Here is a 19,989-nt window from a genome sequence, read left to right on the forward strand (position 1 = left end):
GCTGCTGATGATGTTGCAGTGCGAGCTAGACTTGTCAGTGCTGATGATGGCGCTGTTGCTGCTGCGGATGATGCCAGCTAGGCGTGTCGGTGCCGATGATGCTGCTGATTATGATAATGCTAATGATGCTGGTGATGCTGATAATGCTGATGATGATGCTGATGATGCTAATGATGCTGATAACGCTGATAATGCTGATGATGCTGATGATAATGCTGATGATGATGCTGATGATGTTAATGATGCTGATAACGCTGCTGCTGCTGCTGTTGACGATGCCGGCTAGTTGTTTCGGTGCTGATGATGATGCTGCTAATGATGCTGATGATGCTGATAATGCTGATGATGCTGATAATGCTGATGATGCTGATAATGCTGATGATGCTGATAATGCTGATGATGCTGATGATGATGCTGATAATGCTGCTGCTGCTGACGATGCCGGCTAGGCGTGTCGGTGCTGGCGGTGGCGGTGGGGGCCGGTGCACCCCGGCACGATCTGGCCGTGTTGGCCGGTGCCGCTGGTCGCGTCTTCTCCGTGCCGAGCTTCGCTCAGCTGCCCCTCGCCGCCGCACTCAGCCCCGAGCTGCTCACCACGCTCTGCACCGGTACGGCTCCTCACCCCTTACGACTCACCACGTACAGCTCACCACGTACGACTCACCACGTACGACTCACCACGTACGACTCACCACGTACGACTCACCACGTACGACTCACCACGTACGGCTCACCACGTACGGCTCCTCACCCCGTACGGCTCACCACGTACTGCTCATCACGTACTGCTCACACCGTACCGCTCACCCGTACGACTCACCACGTACTGCTCACCCCGTACGGCTCACCACGTACGACTCACCCCGTACGGCTCCTCACCCCGTACGACTCACCACGTACGGCTCACCCCGTACTGCTCACCACGTATGACTCACCACGGACGGCTCCTCACCCCGTACGGCTCACCACGTAGGCTCCTCACCCTGTGCGGCTCACCACGTACGGCTCCTCACCCTGCTCACCACGTACGGCTCACCCCATATGACTCACCACGTACGACTCACCACGTACGACTCCTCACCGCTCGGCTCACCCCGTAGGGCCTTCCTGGGTAAACAAGTGGAATCACAACAACAACAATAACAACAACAATAACAACAACACAACCAACAATAATAAGCGAGTGTTGACTGCTGTGTGGGGGTGTTTTGTGTTGAGCAGTGAGGCCTCCGCAGGTGTGCGTGGATGAAGATGGCATTGAGAGGAAGGTGAGGACACGCTACCCACACGCTACCAACACGCTATCCACATGCTACCAACACGCTATCCACACGTTACCAATACGCTGCCCACACGCTACCCACACGTTACCAACACGCTACCCATAAGCTACCCACACGCTATCCACACGCTACCCACACGCTACCCACACGTTACCAACACGCTACCCATAAGCTACCCACACGCTATCCACATGCTATCCACACGCTACCCACACGTTACCAACACACTACCAACACGCTACCCACTCGCTACCAACACGCTACCCACACGCTACCCACACGCTACCCACACGCTACCAACACGCTACCCACACGCTACCAACACGCTATCCACACGCTACCCACACGCTACCCACACTCACGCACACACACACTCACGCACACACACACACTCACGCACACACACACTCACACACACACTCACGCACGCACGCACACTCACGCACACACACACACTCACGCACACACACGCGCACACCCTCACGCACGCACGACGTCTCCCATGATTTCTCCGTGACCCCCAGCGACCACCGCCTTGTCCACCCCCCCCCCCCCCCCCGGGCCAGGCGGGCGAACGCTGGGAGGTTCGGGGCGGCTGCCACGGCGCGGTGTGCCGGGCCGGCGGCAGCGTGGAGCTGCTGGGCCGCGCCACGAGCTGCGAGCGGACGCCGGCTCCCTCGTGTCCCGGTGCCGTGGTGGCGCGGCGCGTGCAGGGGCCGTGCGGGTGCCGCTGGGAGTGCCCCTGTGAGTTGGGCGCAACAGCCGCCCGCTCGCAGCACCTGCCCCAACCGCACGTGTTAAGGCTACACGGGGGACCTTTGTCTTTGTAGCTGTCCCACCTGTGTGTGTGTGTCTGTGTGTGTCTGAGATGACGATACCTGCAGCTCGCTGGCATTGCGAGTTGCGTCTTCGCGCGCGGGGAGCGGTGGTGCAGCGGTTAGCGCTACGCTGAGCCGTGAGCCACCAGCGAGGCCGGGTTCGATGCCCGCTCGCGGCCAACACCGGCGGCGATTATCTGAACCGGTCCCGGGCCTCTCCTAGGTCGACTCGGCCTCAATTGAGTACTTGGTGCGGCACGTCAACATCGGCGCTGGGGAGACAAAGGCGGCCGGGCGCGGTGCTGGCCCCACCCACCCAACCCCCTCGTGCGCCGTGGCGGCTTTTGTCGGCGCCGCTCGCTTACAGCGCTTGCCCCAACCGCCTGTCAAGGCTACACGGGGGACCTTTGCCTGCGTGTGTGCGTGCGTGCGTGTGTGCGTGCACGCGTGCGTGTGTGTGTGCGTGTGTTTGTGTGTTCGTGCGTGCGTGTGTGCGTGCACGTGCGTGTGTGCGTACACGTGTGTGTGCGTGCACGTGCGTGTGTGCGTGCACGTGCGTGTGCGGGTGCACGTGTGTGTGTGTGTGTGTGCGTGTGTGCGCGTGTGTGCGCGTGTGTGCGTGCGTGCGTGCGTGCGTGCAGGCGTGTGTACGGTGGGGGGAGACGGAGCGCTGCTCACGTTTGACGGGCGCCGCCTGCACTCCCACGTGCACTGCTCCTACGCGCTGCTGGGGCTGGGCGAGGAGCCCGAGCTGGCCGTGTCGGTGGCGGCCGGCGCCCGCGGCCGCACCGTGAGGCTCTCGGTGCGGGGACACGAAGTGGAGCTACACTCCGACTTGAGCGTGAGCACCGCCGTCATCATCCTCCTCTCGCGGTGCTGCTGCTGCTGCTGGTGGTGATGGTGGTGGTGATGATGGTGGCGGTGGTGGTGGTCATGGTTATGATGGTGGTGGTGATGGTGGCGATGGTGGTTATGATGATGATGGCGATGGTGGCGGTGGTTATGATGGTGGTGATGGTGGTGATGGCGGTGGTCATGGTTATGATGGTGGTGGTGATGGTGGCGATGGTGGTGGTTATGGTGGTGGTGGTGATGGTGGTGGTGGTGATGGTGGCGATGGTGGCGGTGGTGGTTATGATGGTGGTGATGGTGGTGATGGTGGTGGTCATGGTTATGACGGTGGTGGTGGTGGTGGTGATGGTGGCAGTGGTGGTGGTTATGATGGTGGTGATGGTGGCGATGGTGGCGGTGGTGGTGGTTATGATGGTGGTGGCGATGGTGGTGGTCATGGTTATGATGGTGGTGGTGGCGATGGTAGCGGTGGTGGTAGTTATGATGGTGGTGGAGGAGGCTCGTGAAGGACGCTACTGGGCAGTTGGAGGCAGTCCAACAACAACGGAGGGCGGAGGAGCGACGCTCACAACAACGAGCGGAGGCGCCGGGCGGCTAAAATGCAGCAAGTTGGCACAGTAGGGGGTTACAGGTGGTGTGCATCTAGCGGCCATCTCAGTCTCGAGGTTTCCCGTGCTGCCACGTGACTCAGCAAGTGTGGAGGGCGCCACTCCAGTGCCTGGTTGGTGAGGAGGGGGGGGGGATCAGGGGTGGGGATCAAATCAGGACCACTCTCGAGGGCTGTGGACTCGAAATGAGGCCGCGATGGCTCACGCTGAGCAGGGCTGTGGACAAAAGCCCCTTCACTCCCTCCCTCCATCCCTCTCCCTCCCTCTCCATCCCTCTCCCTCTCCACCCTCCCTCTCCCTCACTCCCTCTCCATCCCTCTCCATCCCCCCCTCTCCCTCCCTCTCCCTCCCTCCCTCTCCATCCCCCCCTCTCCCTCCCTCCCTTTCCCTCCCTCTCCATCCCTCTCCCTCCCTCTCCACCCCCCTCTCCCTCCCTCTCCACCCCTCTCCCCCCACCAGGTGAGTGTGGACGGGCGTGCGAGCGAGTCCCCGCTACAAGTCGCGGGCCTGCTGGAGGTTCAGTCGCGCGCCCCGCTGCAGCTGGAGGCCCGGCTGCCGGCCCTGGGCCTGCGGCTCCTCACCTTCAACCCCGGCACGCAGGAGGTCACCGTGGAGGCCGACCCGCCGCCGCCGCGTGCCGGCGGGGCGCGCTCCACGGCCCGCGGCCTCTGCGGTGAGCCGTCTGCTCGCCCGCCGACGGGTTGCGCGAGACGAGTTGCGTGCTACGAGTTGCGCGAGACGAGTTGCGCCAGACGAGTTGCGCGAGACGAGTTGCGCGAGACGAGTTGCGCGCGACGAGTTGCGCGAGACGAGTTGCGCGAGACGAGTTGCGCGAGACGAGTTGCGCGAGACGAGTTGCGTGCTACGAGTTGCGCGAGACGAGTTGCGTGCTACGAGTTGCGCGAGACGAGTTGCGCCAGACGAGTTGCGCGAGACGAGTTGCGCGAGACGAGTTGCGCGAGACGAGTTGCGCGAGACGAGTTGCACGAGACGAGTGGCACGAGACGAGTTGCGCGCTACGAGTTGCGCGAGACGAGTGGCGCGAGACGAGTTGCGCGAGACGAGTTGCGCGAGACGAGTTGCGCGAGACGAGTTGCACGAGACGAGTGGCACGAGACGAGTTGCGCGCTACGAGTTGCGCGAGACGAGTTGCGCGAGACGAGTTGCGCGAGACGAGTTGCGCGAGACGAGTTGCGCGAGACGAGTTGCGCGAGACGAGTTGCGCGAGACGAGTTGCGCGAGACGAGTTGCGCGAGACGAGTTGCGCGAGACGAGTTGCGTGCTACGAGTTGCGCGAGACGAGTTGCGCGAGACGAGTTGCGCGAGACGAGTTGCGCGAGACGAGTTGCGCGAGACGAGTGGCGCGAGACGAGTTGCGCGAGACGAGTTGCGCGAGACGAGTTGCGTGCTACGAGTTGCGCGAGACGAGTTGCGCCAGACGAGTTGCGCGAGACGAGTTGCGCAAGACGAGTTGCACGAGACGAGTGGCACGAGACGAGTTGCGCGCTACGAGTTGCGCGAGACGAGTTGCGCGAGACGAGTTGCGCGAGACGAGTTGCGTGCTACGAGTTGCGCGAGACGAGTTGCGTGCTACGAGTTGCGCGAGACGAGTTGCGCCAGACGAGTTGCGCGAGACGAGTTGCGTGCTACGAGTTGCGCGAGACGAGTTGCGCCAGACGAGTTGCGCGAGACGAGTGGCACGAGACGAGTTGCGCGAGACGAGTTGCGCGAGACGAGTTGCGCGAGACGAGTGGCGCGAGACGAGTTGCGCGAGACGAGTTGCGTGCTACGAGTTGCGCGAGACGAGTTGCGCCAGACGAGTTGCGCGAGACGAGTTGCGCGAGCCAAGTTGTGCGAGACGAGTTGCGCGAGACGAGTGGCGCGAGACGAGTTGCGTGCTACGAGTTGCGCGAGACGAGTTGCGCCAGACGAGTTGCGCGAGACGAGTTGCGCGAGACGAGTTGCGCGAGACGAGTTGCGCGCGACGAGTTGCGCGAGACGAGTTGCGCGAGACGAGTTGCGCGCTACGAGTTGCGCGAGACGAGTTGCGCGAGACGAGTTGCGCGAGACGAGTGGCACGAGACGAGTTGCGCGCTACGAGTTGCGCGAGACGAGTTGCGCGAGACGAGTTGTGCGAGACGAGTTGCGCGAGACGAGTTGCGCGCGACGAGTTGCGCGAGACGAGTTGCACGAGACGAGTTGCGCGCTACGAGTTGCGCGAGACGAGTTGCGCGAGACGAGTTGCGTGCTACGAGTTGCGCGAGACGAGTTGCGCCAGACGAGTTGCGCGAGACGAGTTGCGCAAGACGAGTTGCACGAGACGAGTGGCACGAGACGAGTTGCGCGCTACGAGTTGCGCGAGACGAGTTGCGCGAGACGAGTTGCGCGAGACGAGTTGCGTGCTACGAGTTGCGCGAGACGAGTTGCGTGCTACGAGTTGCGCGAGACGAGTTGCGCCAGACGAGTGGCACGAGACGAGTTGCGCGAGACGAGTTGCGCGAGACGAGTTGCGCGCTACGAGTTGCGCGAGACGAGTTGCGCGAGACGAGTTGCGTGCTACGAGTTGCGCGAGACGAGTTGCGCGAGACGAGTTGCGCGAGCCAAGTTGTGCGAGACGAGTTGCGCGCTACGAGTTGCGCGAGACGAGTTGCGTGCGACGAGTTGCGCGCTACGAGTTGCGCGAGACGAGTTGCGCGCGACGAGTTGCGCGAGACGAGTTGCGCGCGACGAGTTGCGCCAGACGAGTTGCGCCAGACGAGTTGGGTGAGACGAGTTGCGCGAGACGAGTTGCGCGAGCCAAGTTGTGCGAGACGAGTTGCGCGCTACGAGTTGCGCGAGACGAGTTGCGTGCGACGAGTTGCGCGCTACGAGTTGCGCGAGACGAGTTGCGTGCGACGAGTTGCGCGAGACGAGTTGCGCCAGACGAGTTGCGCGAGACGAGTTGCACGAGACGAGTGGCACGAGACGAGTTGCGCGAGACGAGTTGCGCGAGACGAGTTGCGCGAGACGAGTTGCGCGAGACGAGTTGCGCGAGACGAGTTGCACGAGACGAGTGGCACGAGACGAGTTGCGCGCTACGAGTTGCGCGAGACGAGTTGCGCGAGACGAGTTGCGCGAGACGAGTTGCGCGAGACGAGTTGCGCGAGACGAGTTGCGCGAGACGAGTTGTGCCAGACGAGTTGCGCGCTACGAGTTGCGCGAGACGAGTTGCGCGCGACGAGTTGCGCGCGACGAGTTGCGCGAGACGAGTGGCGCGAGACGAGTGGCGCGAGACGAGTTGCGCGAGACGAGTTGCGCGCGACGAGTTGCGCGAGACGAGTGGCGCGAGACGAGTTGCGCGAGACGAGTTGCGCGAGACGAGTTGCGCGAGACGAGTTGCGCGAGACGAGTTGCGCGAGACGAGTTGCGCGAGACGAGTTGCGCGAGACGAGTTGCGCGCGACGAGTTGCGCGAGACGAGTGGCGCGAGACGAGTTGCGCGAGACGAGTTGCGCGAGACGAGTTGCGCGAGACGAGTTGCGCGAGACGAGTTGCGCGAGACGAGTTGCGCGAGACGAGTTGCACGCTACGAGTTGCGCGCTACGAGTGGCGCGAGACGAGTTGCGCGAGACGAGTTGCGCGAGACGAGTTGCGTGAGACGAGTTGCGCGCTACGAGTTGCGCGAGACGAGTTGCGCGAGACGAGTGGCGCGAGACGAGTTGCGCGAGACGAGTTGCGCAAGACGAGTTGCGCGCTACGAGTTGCGCGAGACGAGTTGCGCAAGACGAGTTGCGCGCTACGAGTTGCGCGAGACGAGTTGCGCGAGACGAGTTGCGCGAGACGAGTTGCGCGAGACGAGTTGCGCGAGACGAGTTGCGCGAGACGAGTTGCACGCTACGAGTTGCGCGAGACGAGTTGCGCGAGACGAGTTGCGCGAGACGAGTTGACGAGACGAGTTGACGAGTTGTCCCAATGATTCCCCTGCCCCGCCCGGCAGGAGCGTGCGACCACGACGCCTCCAACGACCTCCTGCTGCTCGACCCCTCCAGCACCTCGGCCGCCGCCTTCGAGCGCGGCTGGCGCCACGGCCCCTGCCTCAACGCGACGACGAGCGAGGAGGAGGAGGAGGCGGCGGTGGAGGAGGAGGAGGCGGAGGAGGTGGCGGTGGGGCGGCCTTGCGAGTTCCCGCAGGAGGCCGCCGCCTGCACGTTGATCTCGGACCCCCGCGGGCCCTTCGCCCCCTGCCACGCGACGGTGCCCCCCGGGCCCCACGCGCTGGCGTGCCGCCGGGAGGCGTGCGGGGGGGGGCGCGGCCCCCCGCCCGGCACGCCGGAGGAGGGGGGGCCGGGGGGGGGGCCCCACCGGCGCTGTCGGGCCATGGCGGCCTACGCGGACGCGTGCCGGGCGCGTGCCAGGCTCTGCCTGCGCTGGAGGTCGCCAGATCTGTGCCGTGAGTCGCTCGCTGGGGTGGGCGATGACGATGATGATGATGACGACGATGATTACAATTATGATGATGACGATGATGACGACGATGATGATGACGACGATGATTACAATTATGATGATTGATGATGATGACGATGATGACGATGATGATGACGATGATGATTACAATTATGACGATGACGATGATGACGATGATGACGATAATGATGATGATGACGATGATGATGATGACGATGATGATGATGACGACGATGATTACAATTATGATGATTGATGATGATGACGATGATGACGATGATGATGACGATGATGATTACAATTATGACGATGACGATGATGACGATGATGACGATAATGATGATGATGACGATGATGATGATGACGATGATGATGATGACGACGATGATTACAATTATGATGATTGATGATGATGACGATGATGACGATGATGATGACGATGATGATTACAATTATGACGATGACGATGATGACGATGATGACGATAATGATGATGATGACGATGATGATGATGACGATGATGATGATGACGACGATGATGATGACGACGATGATTACAATTATGATGATGACGATGATGATGACGATGATGACGACGATGATGATGATGATGACGATGATGATGACGATGATTACAATTATGATGATGATGACGATGATGATGACGATGATGACGATAATGATGACGACGACGATAATGACGATCCCACCTATCCATGCCCCAGCACTGGACTGCCCTGAGGGCATGGTCTACGAGGCTTGCCAGTCGGGCTGCGAGCCGACCTGCGACCCCGACTCCAACGACAACAACAATGGCAACATCAACAACAACAATGGCAACATCAACAACAACAATGGCAACATCAACAACAACAACAACAATGCTTCCTCCTCGTGCGAGGGGGCCCCCAGGGAGGGGTGCTTCTGCCCCGAGGGCTTCCGGAACCGCGGGGGTCTCTGCGTCTACCCCGGTGATTGCGACACCTGCAAGGATCACAAGGGGCTGCGTCACCAGGTGAGGATGACGATGGTGGTGGTTGTTGTTGTTGGCGATCGTTTATCCCCTGGCGGAATGTCTCGCCGAGTCTCAAGACTCCCTTTAAGGAGGGTCCTTACAAGTTCTTGCGATAGAGGCAGGAGGTGTTCCTGCTGCTCCTGCTGTATAGATTTGCGGTGTGATTGTAGCTGAGTTGGCATGTTTTGGTCAACACACGTTACACTGTGCGAGTGTGTGTTTGGTTATGGGAGGAAGCCGGAGAATCCGGAGAAAACCCGTGCAGAGCAGGGGTAGAGAATACAAACTCCACTCACTCACTCTGTGGAACAGGGGGAGATCATACAAACTCCACTCACTCACTCTGTTGAACAGGGGGAGATCATACAAACTCCACTCACTCACTCTGTGGAACAGGGGGAGATCATACAAACTCCACTCACTCACTCTGTGGAACAGGGGGAGATCATACAAACTCCACTCACTCACTCTGTAGAACAGGGGGAGATCACACAAACTCCACTCACTCACTCTGTAGAACAGGGGGAGATCATACAAACTCCACTCATTCACTCTGTAGAACAGGGGGAGATCATACAAACTCCACTCACTCACTCTGTAGAACAGGGGGAGATCATACAAACTCCACTCACTCACTCTGTAGAACACGGGGAGATCATACAATCTCCACTCACTCACTCTGTAGAACAGGGGGAGATCATACAAACTCCACTCACTTAGTAGAACAGGGGGAGATCATACAAACTCCACTCACTCACTCTGTAGAACAGGGGGAGATCATACAAATTCACTCACTCTGTAGAACAGGGGGAGATCATACAAAGTCCACTCACTCACTCTGTAGAACAGGGGGAGATCATACAAACTCCACTCACTCTGTAGAACAGGGGGAGATCATACAAACTCCACTCACTCACTCTGTAGAACAGGGGGAGATCATACAAACTCCACTCACTCTGTAGAACAGGGGGAGATCATACAAACTCCACTCACTCACTCTGTATAACAGGGGGAGATCATACAATCTCCACTCACTCATTCTGTAGAACAGGGGGAGATCATACAAACTCCACTCACTCACTCTGTATAACAGGGGGAGATCATACAAACTCCACTCACTCATTCTGTAGAACAGGGGGAGATCATACAAACTCCACTCACTCACTCTGTAGAACAGGGGGAGATCACACAAACTCCACTCACTCACTCTGTAGAACAGGGGGAGATCATACAAACTCCACTCACTCACTCTGTAGAACACGGGGAGATCATACAAACTCCACTCACTCACTGTAGAACAGGGGGAGATCATACAAACTCCACTCACTCTGTAGAACAGGGGGAGATCATACAAACTCCACTCACTCGGTAGAACAGGGGGAGATCATACAAACTCCACTTACTCACTCTGTAGAACAGGGGGAGATCATACAAACGCCACTTACTCTGTAGAACAGGGGGAGATCATACAAAGTCCACTCACTCACTCTGTAGAACAGGGGGAGATCATACAAACTCCACTCACTCTGTAGAACAGGGGGAGATCATACAAACTCCACTCACTCACTCTGTATAACAGGGGGAGATCATACAATCTCCACTCACTCATTCTGTAGAACAGGGGGAGATCATACAAACTCCACTCAATCACTCTGTATAACAGGGGGAGATCATACAAACTCCACTCACTCATTCTGTTGAACAGGGGGAGATCATACAAACTCCACTCACTCACTCTGTAGAACAGGGGGAGATCATACAAACTCCTCTCACTCACTCTGTAGAACAGGGGGAGATCATACAAACTCCACTCACTCACTCTGTAGAACACGGGGAGATCATACAAACTCCACTCACTCACTGTAGAACAGGGGGAGATCATACAAACTCCACTCACTCTGTAGAACAGGGGGAGATCATACAAACTCCACTCACTCACTGTAGAACAGGGGGAGATCACACAAACTCCACTCACTCACTCTTTAGAACAGGGGGAGATCATACAAACTCCACTCACTCACTCTGTAGAACAGGGGGAGATCATACAAACTCCACTCACTCACTGTAGAACAGGGGGAGATCATACAAACTCCACTCACTCACTGTAGAACAGGGGGAGATCATACAAACTCCACTCACTTAGTAGAACAGGGGGAGATCATACAAACTCCACTTACTCACTCTGTAGAACAGGGGGAGATCATACAAACTCCACTCACTCACTCACTCTGTAGAACAGGGGGAGATCATACAAACTCCACTCACTCACTCTGTAGAACAGGGGGAGATCATACAAACTCCACTCACTCTGTAGAACAGGGGGTGATCATACAAACTCCACTCACTCAGTAGAACAGGGGGAGATCATACAAACTCCACTCAGTAGAACAGGGGGAGATCATACAAACTCCACTCACTCAGTAGAACAGGGGGTGATCATACAAACTCCATCATGGGACCTTCCTTCCCAGTGTAAAAATATAATAATAGGTTTCACTCTTTATAGCAATAAAACAGCTGTGTTAAGATGTTGAAACACCAAACTGAAACCTTTTGCAACGAATCATGCCTGCATTGACCACTCGTACTTGGTGTGAACATGCAAACAAGATAACACACGCTTTGGTAGTTTATGATGATGCATTGTTTTTTAAACGGATTTGGTCCACACCAGAGACAGCTTTCCTTAGAGCCTAGTCTCACACAGTGTTAGACCAGAGGACAAGGCCAAAAGATGAACTTCTCAACACCTGTTGTATTGCCAGAAAGGGTAAACACCTATTCATATATACGCGAACCCCACTCACTCTCAGTAGGCACACATTGGCCGACTATCTTGCAAACGACGTCACGGGATCGTGAACGTACCCACACTACGAGTGCAGCAGACGATGGGCGCGTGTGGAGCGCGTTCCCGGCTCGTCATACTCCCCTGCCAGCATTAACCGGGCCGGGCCGCTGGATTCGAACCACGAACCTCTCTAAGCGTGGATAGAAAATGAAGAGATCACAACGTTTCGATCGCGACACAAGCAACCTTGGCTTGAGGCCACCTCAAGCCTCCATAACCTCCTGTTGCAGCAGCTCTTTCTCCTGCCGTCAGCAGTTCTCCCGCTTGGGGTTTGTCCCACCTGATGACGGTTGCTTGCGGTGCGTGATGACTTTATCGGAAGAACCAACGAGTGTGGATTGCTGCAGTCTGGAAAGCTTCAGATGAAGATTGCTTCTCTCTCAGCGCGTCGCCCTGCGGCGGGGAGCGGTGGGGCGCTGGCGAGCGCGCCGCCGCTACGAACCCGGCGGTCCCGGGGTTCGATGCCCCGCTCGCGGTCCACCAACACCGGCGGCTCTGGGCCTCCCCTAGGTCGATTCGGCCTCAAACGAGTACCTGGTGCGGTGCGTAGTAAACGTCGCCGCTCGGGAGACAAAAGCGGCCGGGCGTGGCGCTGGCCACCCACCCCCTTCGTGTGCCACGGTGCCGGCCTTCGTAGGTGCTGCTACTTGCTAACAGCACTTGCCCCTACGGTCTGCGAAGGCTACGAGGGTGATCTTTGTGTTTGTGTGTGCCCCAGCGTGGTGAAGTATGGCTGGACCCTGAGAACCCGTGCAGCCTGTGTACGTGTGCGCAGCACGGCCGTGTGCAGTGCAGCGTGCGGCAGTGCCCCACTCCTACCGGTGAGCCGCACTTCACCCCAAGGTTTCCCACACTCCACGTGACCCCACCTCCCAAACTCCAGTCCACGTGACCCCACCTCCCAAACTCCACTCCACGTGACCCCACCTCCCAAACTCCAGTCCACGTGACCCACCTCCAAAACTCCAGTCCACGTGACCCCACCTCCCAAACTCCAGTCCACGTGACCCCACCTCCCAAACTCCAGTCCACGTGACCCCACCTCCAAAACTCCAGTCCACGTGACCCCACCTCCAAAACTCCAGTCCACGTGACCCCACCTCCAAAACTCCAGTCCACGTGACCCCACCTCCCAAACAACACTCCACGTGACCCACCTCCAAAACTCCAGTCCACGTGACCCCACCTCCCAAACTCCAGTCCACGTGACCCACCTCCAAAACTCCAGTCCACGTGACCCCACCTCCAAAACTCCAGTCCACGTGACCCCACCTCCCAAACTCCAGTCCACGTGACCCCACCTCCCAAACTCCAGTCAACGTGACCCCACCTCCCAAACTCCAGTCCACGTGACCCCACCTCCAAAACTCCAGTCCACGTGACCCCACCTCCAAAACTCCAGTCCACGTGACCCCACCTCCAAAACTCCAGTCCACGTGACCCGACCTCCAAAACTCCAGTCCACGTGACCCCACCTCCAAAACTCCAGTCCACGTGACCCCACCTCCCAAACTCCAGTCCACGTGACCCCACCTCCCAAACTCCAGTCCACGTGACCCACCTCCGCGTTTACTAATTTACTCCTCCCCGTTGCTGCACGTGCCCGATGATTGTTCAACACGTCTTCTCACTCTCACTCACTTACTCATACTCTCTCTCACTCACTCATACTCTCTCTCACTCACTTACTCTCACCCTCTCACTCACTTACTCTCACTCACTCTCTCTCTCACACACTCTCTCACTCTCACTCACTTACTCTCACTCTCTCATTCACTTACTCTCACACCTACTCTCACACACTCTCTCACTCTCACACTCACTCACTCTAACACTCACACTCTCTCACTCTCACACTCACTCACAATCACTCTCTCTCACTCTCACACACTCTCTCACTCACACTTACTCTCACACTCACTCTTACTCACTTTCACACTCTCTCACACTCACTCACTCATACTCACTCTCACTCACTTACTCTCTCTCACACACTCTCTCACTCACTTACTCTCACGCTCTCACTCACTTACTCTCACACCTACTCTCACACACTCTCTCACTCTCACACTCACTCACTCTAACACTCACACTCTCTCACTCTCAAACTCAATCACAATCACTCTCTCTCACTCTCACACACTCTCTCACTCACACTTACTCTCACACTCACTCTTATTCACTTTCACACTCTCTCACTCTCTCTCACTCTCACACTCATTCTCTCTCACTCTCACACTCTCTCACTCTCTCTCACTCACTCTCTCACTCTCACACTCACTCTCTCACACTCACTCACACTCACTCTCACACTCACTCTCTCACACTCACTCACACTCACTCTCACACTCTCACACTCTCACACTCTCACTCTCTCTCACACTCACACTCACTCACTCACACTCACACTCTCACACTCACTCACTCTCTCACACTCACTCTCACTCTCTCACACTCTCACACTCTCACTCTCTCACACTCTCTCACTCTCACACTCTCACTCTCTCACACTCTCACACTCACACTCACTCACTCACACTCACTCACTCTCATACTCACTCACACTCACTCACTCTCTCACACTCACACTCACTCTCTCACACTCTCACACTCTCACACACTCACTCACTCTCACTCTCTCACTCTCTCTCACACTCACTCACTCTCACTCTCTCACACTCACTCACACTCACTCACTCTCTCACACTCACTCTCACTCTCACACTCTCACACTCACACTCTCACACTCTCACACTCTCACACACTCACTCACTCTCACTCTCTCACACTCTCTCACACTCACTCACACTCTCACTCTCTCACACTCTCACACTCACTCACACTCTCACACTCACTCACTCTCTCACACTCTCACACTCACACTCTCACACTCTCTCACTCTCACACTCCAGGGTTACCCACCCCTCCACCCCCCCCCCCACACCCCCACGACCCCCCCCACACCCCCCCACCCCCTCTCTTATCGCTCTCCGGGTGAGCGCAGCTGAAACGACCGCGATCTAATTTGGCCACGCGTCGGGTGGCGGGGGTTTTGACGACACAGACATCTCGTCCAGATCCTTCCCCTGCTGACACCATCCGCCCTCCTCCCTCCCCCCATCTCTAGCTAATTAATTAAGGTAATTATTTCCTTGTGACCCCCCCCCCACGTCCCCCCCAACTCAGCCCCGCCAAGCTGCCCCCCGTGTGAGGTCCCCCGGGAGAGACTCAGTTCGGACAAATGTTGCCCAGAGATCGAGTGCGGTGAGTACACGGCAAAGATGGTGGCGCGGAGATGTTGACTACCTCGCCTGGTACGCAGGAGGTCGTGGGTTCGATCCCGACCCTGACACCTGCTGCTGTGTATTTGGAGTTTGCGGTGTGTCTCTCTCTCTCTCTCTCATCATCATCACGGTGACTAGGAGATGTTAACTCCCTCGCCTGGTATACAGGAGGTCGCGGGTTCGATCCCAACCTTGACAACGCTTGCTGTATATTTGGAGTCTGTGTGTGTCTCTCTCTCATCATCATCACGGTGGCTATGAGATGTTAACGACCTCGCCTGGTATACAGGAGGTCGCGGGTTCGATCCCGACCCTGACGATGCCTGCTGCTGCTGCTGTATATTTGGAGTCTTGTGTCTCTCTCTCTCTCTCCCAGTGGTCGCGTCACCTCCCGGGTCCTCCTCCGCTTTTCCCTCCACATTGAGAATCATCGTCGCGTGTATTTGGCTGCTGCTATAGATGCGTGGTGGGTTCACTTGAGAGACACAACTCATTCAGGAGGCAACACGTTCATTCTACGACCACAACGGGGTAACTACATAACCGGTAACCACCACGGGGTAACCACATAAACGGGTCAGGTCAGTCGCCACCCCGCCTGACCCACGATGCCGAGCACGAAGAGCGGAGGCCGAGGAGAAGACGTCCCACGGCAGGTCCCATTCCAGCAGACAGCCCCGATGGGACCCCGGGACCTCCCTGTTATGGCTCCTAGCGTGGCCTGGCTCAGCCCTCGGCCCCGCCCCCTTCTGGAATTTCCCAGAAGATTCTGGGCCATGCACCACGTGTCCCTCCTGTCACCTTTGGCCCACATCCTTACCCTGTCCTGTCACGTGCCCTTGCCAGCCAATCGGGCTGCTACGTCCTCGGATGCCACCAGAACCGCGCCCCCTAGTGTCCTCTGCCATGGCATCGTGTACTCTGCTGGCAGAGAGGGCCACTACACACTCTCTCTGTCGGTAGATGGCGCTAGGCGCCGTAGTGACACTTTATATGTCACTACAAATGTATAAATGACGATGATCCCCTAAGGTGGGCTATCATTCGCGGCCAGCTAACTTCTGAAAAAAGAGATTTATAGCTCTGGTGTAATAAAAAATAAAATGTTTACGGTTTTTAGAGTTCATAGACAAAGATTCCCCAGTGCAGCCTTAACAAGCTGTCTGGGCAAGTGCTGTTTGCGAGTAGCAGACAAAAGCGCCCGGCCGCGTTTGTCTCTCCAGCACCAGGAACTCGTTTGAGGCCGAGTCGACCTAGGGGAAGCCCAGCACCGGTTCAGTTGAGTCGTTGCTGATAATGTTGCAGATGGCGCTTGCTGATGATTGTACTGATGCTGATGATGCTGGTGCTGATGACGGTGCTGATGACGATTGTTCTAGTGATGATGCTGGTTCTGTTGATGATGGTGCTGTGCTTGTGTGCGTGTGTTGTTCGCGTGTGTGTTCATCTGTGTGTTCATGTGTGTGTTCGTGTGTGTGTTCATGTGTGTGTTCGTGTGTGTGTGTTCATGGCCTCAGGGTGCACATAGCTTGGCACAAGCGTCGTGGTGACGTCACCGCCACTTAGTGGCGAATGGCGGTTGTTGTTGTGTTCATGTGTGTTGTTCGCGTGTGTGTTCATGTGTGTGTTTGTGTGTGTGTTCATGTGTGTGTTCGTGTGTGTGTGTTCATGTGTGTGTTCGTGTGTGTGTGTGTTCATGTGTGTGTTTGTGTGTGTGTTTATGTGTGTGTGTTCATGTGTGTGTTTGTGTGTGTGTTCATGTGTGTGTTCATGTGTGTGTGTTCATGTGTGTGTTTGTGTGTGTGTTCATGTGTGTGTTCATGTGTGTGTGTTCATGTGTGTGTGTGTGTGTTCATGTGTGTGTTTGTGTGTGTGTTCATGTGTGTGTTTGTGTGTGTGTTCATGTGTGTGTTTGTGTGTGTTCATGTGTGTGTTCATGTGTGTGTTTGTGTGTGTGTGTTTGTGTTCATGTGTGTGTTTGTGTGTGTGTATGTGTGTGTGTTCATGTGTGTGTTTGTGTGTGTGTTCATGTGTGTGTTCATGTGTGTGTGTTCATGTGTGTGTTTGTGTGTGTGTTCATGTGTGTGTTCATGTGTGTGTGTGTGTTCATGTGTGTGTTTGTGTGTGTGTGTTTGTGTGTGTGTTCATGTGTGTGTTTGTGTGTGTGTTCATGTGTGTGTTTGTGTGTGTGTTCATGTGTGTGTTTGTGTGTGTTCATGTGTGTGTTCATGTGTGTGTTTGTGTGTGTGTGTTCATGTGTGTGTTTGTGTGTGTGTTCATGTGTGTGTTTGTGTGTGTTCATGTGTGTGTTCGTGTGTGTGTTTGTGTGTTCATGTGTGTGTGTGTGTTCATGTGTGTGTGTGTGCGTAGTGTGCGAGGAGGCGTCGTGTGAGCGTGTGGCCGTGCCGCGCTGTGGCCCGGGACTCCTGGCCGAGCGGCTCAACCACAGCGCGTGCCAGCCGGCCTACCACTGTGGTGAGCCTGCACCTCGGCTCTCACCCTCGCACTCACCTCGCTCCCACCTCGCTCCCACCTCGCTCCCACCTCGCTCCCACCTCGCTCTCACCCTCGCTCTCACCTCGCTCTCCCCTCGCTCCCACCTCGCTCCCACCTCGCTCCCACCTCGCTCTCACCTCGCTCTCACCTCGCTCCCACCTCGCTCTCACCTCGCTCCCACCTCGCTCCCACCTCGCTCTCACCCTCGCTCCCACCTCGCTCCCACCTCGCTCCCACCTCGCTCTCACCTCGCTCCCACCTCGCTCTCCCCTCGCTCCCCCCTCGCTCTCACCTCGCTCCCACCTCGCTCTCACCTCGCTCCCACCTCGCTCCCACCTCGCTCTCACCTCGCTCTCACCCTCGCTCCCACCTCGCTCCCACCTCGCTCCCACCTCGCTCTCACCTCGCTCCCACCTCGCTCTCCCCTCGCTCCCCCCTCGCTCTCACCCTCGCTCCCACCTCGCTCCCACCTCGCTCCCACCTCGCTCTCACCTCGCTCCCACCTCGCTCCCACCTCGCTCCCACCTCGCTCTCACCTCGCTCCCACCTCGCTCCCACCTCGCCCTCACCCTCGCTCCCACCTCACTCTCACCTCGCTCCCACCTCGCTCCCACCTCGCTCCCACCTCGCTCCCACCTCGCTCCCACCTCGCTCCCACCTCGCTCTCACCTCGCTCCCACCTCGCTCCCACCTCGCCCTCACCCTCGCTCCCACCTCGCTCTCACCTCGCTCCCACCTCGCTCCCACCTCTCTCTCACCTCGCTCCCACCTCGCTCTCACCTAGCTCTCACCTCGCTCTCACCTCGCTCTCACCCTCGCTCCCACCTCGCTCTCACCTCGCTCCCACCTCGCTCTCACCTCGCTCTCACCCTCGCTCCCACCTCGCTCTCACCTCGCTCCCACCTCGCTCTCCCCTCGCTCTCCCCTCGCTCTCCCCTCGCTCCCACCTCGCTCTCACCTCGCTCTCACCCTCGCTCCCACCTCGCTCTCACCTCGCTCCCACCTCGCTCTCCCCTCGCTCTCCCCTCGCTCCCACCTCGCCCTCACCTCGCACTCACCCTCGCTCCCACCTCGCTCTCACCCTCGCCCTCACCTCGCTCCCACCTCGCTCCCACCTCGCTCCCACCTCGCTCCCACCTCGCTCCCACCTCGCTCTCACCCTCGCTCCCACCTCGCTCCCACCTCGCTCTCCCCTCGCTCTCCCCTCGCTCCCACCTCGCTCTCACCTCGCTCTCACCCTCGCTCCCACCTCGCTCTCACCTCGCTCCCACCTCGCTCTCCCCTCGCTCTCCCCTCGCTCCCACCTCGCTCTCACCTCGCTCTCACCCTCGCTCCCACCTCGCTCTCACCTCGCTCCCACCTCGCTCTCACCCTCGCCCTCACCTCGCTCCCACCTCGCTCCCACCTCGCTCCCACCTTGCTCCCACCTCGCTCCCACCTCGCTCTCACCCTCGCTCCCACCTCGCTCTCACCTCGCTCTCCCCTCGCTCCCACCTCGCTCTCCCCTTGCTCCCACCTCGCTCTCACCTCGCTCTCACCCTCGCTCCCACCTCGCTCTCACCTCGCTCCCACCTCGCGCTCCCCTCGCTCTCCCCTCGCTCCCACCTCGCTCTCACCTCGCTCTCACCCTCGCTCCCACCTCGCTCTCACCTCGCTCCCACCTCGCTCTCACCCTCGCCCTCACCTCGCTCCCACCTCGCTCCCACCTCGCTCCCACCTCGCTCCCACCTCGCTCCCACCTCGCTCTCACCCTCGCTCCCACCTCGCTCTCACCTCGCTCTCCCCTCGCTCCCACCTCGCTCTCACCTCGCTCTCACCTCGCTCTCACCTCGCTCCCACCTCGCTCCCACCTCGATCCCACCTCGCTCCCACCTCGCTCCCACCTCGCTCCCACCTCGCTCCCACCTCCCTCTCACCCTCGCTTCCACCTCGCTCCCACCTCGCTCTCACCTCGCTCCCACCTCGCTCCCACCTCGCTCCCACCTCGCTCTCACCCTCGCTCCCACCTCGCTCCCACCTCGCTCTCACCCTCGCTCCCACCTCGCTCCCACCTCGCTCCCACCTCGCTCCCACCCTCGCTCCCACCTCGCTCCCACCTCGCTCTCACCCTCGCTCCCACCTCGCTCCCACCTCGCTCCCACCTCGCTCCCACCCTCGCTCCCACCTCGCTCCCACCTCGCTCTCACCCTCGCTCCCACCTCGCTCCCACCTCGCTCTCACCCTCGCTCCCACCTCGCTCCCACCTCGCTCTCACCCTCGCTCTCACCCTCGCTCTCACCTCGCTCCCACCTCGCTCCCACCCTCGCTCCCACCTCGCTCCCACCTCGCTCCCACCTC

At 58.4% G+C, this 19,989-nt stretch overlaps 1 protein-coding gene across 1 annotated transcript in view; it reads left to right on the plus strand.

The window, feature by feature from the left end:
* The window catches only part of VWF (von Willebrand factor), a 113,098-nt gene that overhangs the window by 62,676 nt on the left and 30,433 nt on the right, over positions 1-19,989 (plus strand). The window contains exons 32-41 of the mRNA XM_076054339.1: positions 450-608; positions 1,222-1,268; positions 1,850-2,027; positions 2,743-2,942; positions 4,021-4,234; positions 7,537-7,989; positions 8,732-9,021; positions 12,591-12,693; positions 15,059-15,136; positions 17,527-17,631. Of these exons, the coding sequence (XP_075910454.1) occupies positions 450-608; positions 1,222-1,268; positions 1,850-2,027; positions 2,743-2,942; positions 4,021-4,234; positions 7,537-7,989; positions 8,732-9,021; positions 12,591-12,693; positions 15,059-15,136; positions 17,527-17,631 (1,827 nt within the window). The remainder of the gene's footprint in view (positions 1-449; positions 609-1,221; positions 1,269-1,849; positions 2,028-2,742; positions 2,943-4,020; positions 4,235-7,536; positions 7,990-8,731; positions 9,022-12,590; positions 12,694-15,058; positions 15,137-17,526; positions 17,632-19,989) is intronic.

This window comes from Petromyzon marinus, chromosome 65 (assembly GCF_048934315.1).
Source record: "Petromyzon marinus isolate PM22_M1 ecotype Great Lakes invasive population chromosome 65, UKy_Petmar_22M1.pri1.0, whole genome shotgun sequence".
Classification (NCBI taxonomy): Eukaryota; Metazoa; Chordata; class Hyperoartia; order Petromyzontiformes; family Petromyzontidae; genus Petromyzon; species Petromyzon marinus.